Here is a 5,321-nt window from a genome sequence, read left to right on the forward strand (position 1 = left end):
CCTGAGAGGAGAATGGAGGAGAAGGAACTGCGGCGTGGTCATCCCCCCCGGGGGGAGTAATTTCTCACTTTCTGTCTCTGCGTTTCTCTGTCTCTTCAGCCAGTGCATGGACTCTATAGCAAAAAAATCTCTCTAAATAATAATGATGATTAAGAAAATTAAATAAATAATTCTTTAAAAATTCAGCTTGGGGAACCAGCAGTTAGCGTAATGGCTATGTCGCTGGACTCCCACGTAGTCGACCGCGGTTCGTGTCCCGGACCCCAGGACCCGGTGGCTTAAAACTCACGCCGGGCGCGTGTGCGTGCGTGCCCAAGATCCCGAGAGGAGAATGGAGGAGAAGGGATTGCGGCGTGACCATCCCCCCTGGGGGGTGATTTCTCGCTTTCTGTCTCTATGTCTCTCTCTGTCTGTCTGGTGAGCGCACGTGCCCTACAGTGAAAAAAATCTCTCCAAAAAAAAAAAAATTCAGCTTGGAGGGCCAGCAGGTGGCGTGGTGGTTAATGTGCTGGACACTCACATGGCTAACCATGGTTCGAGTCCTGGACCCGGTGGTTTGCTTTCTCACTTTCCTTCCCTTTGTGTGTTTGTCTGTGATCAAATGGAAATAAATTAATGAATAAATAAAGTAAAAAAGAAATCTTCAGCTTGGACAAGAGCCATGTCTTTTTCCCCTCATGTGTGTGTGTATGTGTGTGTTTTAATTTTGTTTTTGGTAGAGGGTATGTGTGCTTGACAGAGAGGGAAAATGAGAGAACACCCCCCATGGGGGACGGCCACACTGCAATCCCTTCTCCATCTCTCCCTCCTTTCGGGAGTTTGGGCAAGCACACACACATGTCGTTGTGTTTTTCTTTTCTTTTTAAATTAATTTATTCATTCAGTTATTTTAATTTGACCAGAGAGAGAGACAGAGAGAGAGAAAAAGTGAAAAAGGAAGCCACCAGGTCCAGGACTCAACCCGTGGTCGGCCATGTGGGAGTGTCCAGCACTTTAACCACCACGCCACCTGCTGGCTCCCCGCCATTGTGTTTTTCAATCTGCTGGGTCCGGGTCTCAAACCACAGTCAGCCATGTGGGATCCAGTGCCTTAACCTCCACACCACCTGATGGCTCATTCCCCCCCCCTTTTTATTTATAATAGAACATGTTTACACACCAGAGAGAGAAGGAGAGAGGGCCCCTCCATGAGGTCTGGTCAGGACTAGAAAATCCCCTTCCTCCCATCCCAACTACCCACAGGTATGCCTGGCATGTTTCAGGCTAACCAGGCCGGAGATTTTTTTAAATTAATTAATTTATGTATTATTTTTAATTGTTGTTTTAAAAGAATTACTTATTCCTTTAATTCCATTTGTTATTTATTTATTTATTTATTATTTTGACCAGAGAAAGAGAAAGGGAAAAAGCAAGCCGCCAGGTCCAGGACTCGAGCGTGACTGGCAGAATCCAACACCTTTAACGCTCACTCCCCCAGCCAGCCCCCCCCCCTTTTTTTTTTAAGAAGTTTGTGCCTTAGGACACATGCACTCACGGCAGAGAGAGACAGAGAGTGTGAGGGAAAGTGAGAAATCACCCCCGGGGGCAAGGGGATGGCCATGCCACAATCCCTGTGTCTCAAGAAACCAAACGCGGGGACTAGCAGTTGGTGTAATGGCTATGTCTCTGGACTCCCATGTAGTTGACCTCTGTTCGTGTCCCAGACCTGGTGGCTTAAAACTCACGCAGGGCGCGTGTGCGTGCGTGCCCAAGATCCCAAGAGGAGAATGGAGGAGAAGGGATTGCGGTGTGGCCATCCCCCCTGGGGGGTAACTTCTCACTTTCTGTCTCTGTCTCTGTCTGTCTGGCGAGTGCACACGCCCTATAGCAAAAACCTCTCCAAAAAAAAAAAAAAGAAAAGAAACCAAATGCCACTTGGAGAGTAGGACTCAAGTTTATTACGCCAGTAGACTCAAGGATTTCAGTTCAGATTCTAAATTTGAAGCCCTGATTTGAGATAGGATAAGGGCTTATTTTTATTTATTTATTTAGAACTATTTTATTTTACTTATTTTAATTTGAACAGAGAGGGATGGAGTGAGACAGAGAGAGGGCAAGTGAAAAAGCAAGCCACCAGATCCGGGACTTGAACCATGTTCGGCCATATGGGAGTCCAGTGCCCTTAACCACCACGCCACCTGCCAGCCCCAAAGAGGTTTTACATATATACATATAGTTTAATAACTTTATTTAACTTTTTTTTTTTGAGAGGTTTTTGCTATAGGGCATGTGCACTCGCCAGAAAGACAGAGAGAGACAGAAAGTGAGAAATCAACCCCCAGGGGGGATGGCCACGCCGCAATCCCTTCTCCTCCATTCTCCTCTCGGGATCTTGGGCATGCAAAAACATGCACAGCGAGAGTTTAAGCCACCGGGTCCAAGACTTGAACTGCAGTCAACTACATGGGAGTCCAGCTAACTGCTGGTCCCTTATTTAACTTCTTAAAAAAAAGAATTATTTATTTATTTAATTCCATTTCTTCTTCTTATTATTATTTTTTTAAATTTGACTAGAGAGAGAGAGAGAAACAGAAAGCGAGAAAGCAAGCCACCAGGTCCAGGACTCGAACCATCGTCAGCCATGTGGGAATCCAGTGTCCCTATCCACCACACCACCTTCTGGCTTCAATAACTTTATTTAACTCTATTTATTTATTTGTTTAATTTGACCACTGAGGGACAAGATGACAGAGAGAGAGGAAAAAAATGAGACAGCAAGCTGCCAGGTCCGGGACTCGAACCATAGTCACCCTGCGGGAGTCCAACGCCCTTAACCACCACACCGCCTGCTGGCCCCCAGCTTAAGTTTTTAAGCTACCGGATCTGGGACTCAAACCAAGGTCGCCTATATGTGAGTCCAGTGACATAACCATTACACCATCTGCTGGTCCCACCCTGGGCTTTTTCATCAAGATCATCCTCCACCTCTTGTGACTTGCTGGCTGAGTGGCTTTAATGAAAGGCTTTTGGGATATAGGGGTGTCTGACTGAGATTCTAGGGGTGTTTTTCTCTGCCTTCCTTAGCCCTTCACCTTTGACCCTGTTAAACACACACCCTGGAAAGACTGATACAAGGAAATCTGGGTTGTCACCAGGCCAAGCAAAGAAGCCAGTGGAAAAACAATTAGGATTGTTCTTGCTGTCACCCCTGGCCACCGGATGTCAATAACTGGTCTGATTTCCCACAAGAAGGTCTGGATCCACTGGCCCTGTGGACAGTCCCCCAGCCCCTTTGAGTTCAGTGTGTCTCGAAAAGGAACCTGCTATAGGGTGGATGTGCTCGCTGGAGAGACAGAGAGAGACAGAGAGACAGAGAGCAAGAAATCACCCCCCAAGGGGGATGGCCACGCCGCAATCCCTTCTCCTCTATTCTCTTCTCAGGATTTTAGGCAGGCACGCACACCTGGCATGAGTTTTAAGCTGCTGGGTCCTGGGGCTTGAACAGCATTCAACTACATGGGAACCTAGTGATTTAAGTGTTACACCCTTTGCTGGTCCCTATACATAATTCTTAAAAAGAATAATAACAGGGAACCAGCAGTTAGCATATGGGCTATGTCTCTGGACTCCCACGTAGTCGACCGCGGTTCGTGTCCCGGACCCTGTGGCTTGAACTCACGCCGGGCATGTGTGCGTGCGTGCGTGCCCAAGATCCCGAGCTTAAACTCACGCCAGGCACGTGTGCGTGCGTGCCCAAGATCCCGAGAGGAGAATGGAGGAGAAGGGATTGCGGCGTGGCCATCCTCCCTGGGAGGTGATTGCTCGCTTTCTGTCTCTCTCTGTCTTTATGGCGAGTGCATGTGCCTTATAGCAAAAAACCTCTCTCTCAAAAGAAAAAAAAAAAAAAAGAACAGAAAGCCTTTTGCTGGTGGCTCCAGGGGAACAGGGGTCTGGGTCACCTAGTTCGTAGGCTGTGCAGCCTTGCTGGAGTGAGAAAGGAGACACTCAGTCTCCCAGCTTCTCACTGGGTCCAGTCCCGCTCTCTGCTCCTGCTCACACACCTTCCATGGCTCCCTATGGGCCTTTTATTGGGAACAGAGATGCTGAGCGAACCCCCACTGGGACACCGTGAACATCCCATGTGCCCGAGCAAAACCCAACGCCCTTGATCCTGATGCTGGTCCAACATTCCACCTTGCAACCTCAGTTCCCCCAGCTCGGAACCGGACCGACCATGAAAACCTCTGCCTCTTCGGGTCGTGGGACAGGTGCGATCTCAAGGCACCAGGCGCTCAGTAACTCCCAGATGACAGGCGAGGACTTGCAACGGGGCATCCCAGGCTGTGGGAATCTCGCTGGCCAGCACCGAGCAGGAAAGGGTCAAGGTCATTAAACCCTCAATCGAAGGAAGCAAAACTCACCGCCAGCTGCTTTGCGGGGGAAATGGAAACTGAAAGTCTTAGCTGGACTCTGCCTGCAGATGTTTTATTCAAATGCCTGCTAAGCCCGCAGGTCAGTGCGTTTCCCCTGGTTGGCTATTAGCCCTATGCTAATGACGGGGCGGGCCCGAGGGCACTGATTAGCCCTATGCTAATAAAGGGGCGGTCTTGGAGCAAACGATTAGCTCTATGCTAATAAGGAGCGATTTGGGCGTCAGTGATTAGCCCTATGCTAATGAGGAGGCGGCGCTGGAGGCTCTGGTAGTCGCTCTATGCTAATGAAGGGACGTCCCGGGAAAACGCTGCTGGCTCTATGCTAATGAGGGGGCGGCCCCGAGGGCAGTGATTAGCCCTATGCTAATAAAGGGGCGGTCTTGGAGCCAGGCGGTGCTGCGGGCTCTGGTAGCCGCTCTATGCTAATGAAGGGACGTCCCGGGAAAACGCTGCGGGCTCTATGCTAATGAGGGGCGGACCGTCGAAGTTTCCAGCGCTCGTTCCTAACTTCTGTCCAAACTCTCCATCTCAGAAGGGCTCTGCATGGCACCCACGTTTTATCACTATTTGCCGGTGCCCATGGGTGACCTGAAGGACCAAGAGTCAGCGTTGGGGGGCCGAAGGCTGCTGATAGTGGTCATCTTGGGGTTACTCCTGGTGGTGGGACTGGTGGTGGCCTTGGCTGTGTTCGCCGCCAGGGCCAACAGTGAGGCCTGCCTGGATGGCCTCAGGGCAGAAGTGGAGTGTCACAATGTCACCCACCTCCTGCAAAGGCAGCTGACCCAAGCCCAGGATGGGGTGCTGAAGGCTGAGACCCAGGCTGCCACCTGCAACCAGACCCTGGTAAGCCACTCAAGTGTCGTTCAGGGACTTTGTGCTTGGGGGAGGTAGGGGAGGCGGGCCTTGAAG

The 5,321-nt window shown here is 50.2% G+C and overlaps 1 protein-coding gene across 1 annotated transcript in view; it reads left to right on the forward strand.

The window, feature by feature from the left end:
• Nucleotides 1–4,871: 4,871 nt before the first annotated feature.
• Nucleotides 4,872–5,321, forward strand: part of BST2 (bone marrow stromal cell antigen 2) — a 5,166-nt gene continuing 4,716 nt past the window's right edge. Inside the window, exon 1 of the mRNA XM_006147131.3 lies at nucleotides 4,872–5,255. Coding sequence (XP_006147193.1) covers nucleotides 4,956–5,255 — 300 coding nt within the window. The 5' untranslated portion in view covers nucleotides 4,872–4,955. The remainder of the gene's footprint in view (nucleotides 5,256–5,321) is intronic.

The sequence above is a fragment of the Tupaia chinensis genome, unplaced genomic scaffold (assembly GCF_000334495.1).
Source record: "Tupaia chinensis unplaced genomic scaffold, TupChi_1.0 Scaffold000201_1, whole genome shotgun sequence".
Classification (NCBI taxonomy): Eukaryota; Metazoa; Chordata; class Mammalia; order Scandentia; family Tupaiidae; genus Tupaia; species Tupaia belangeri.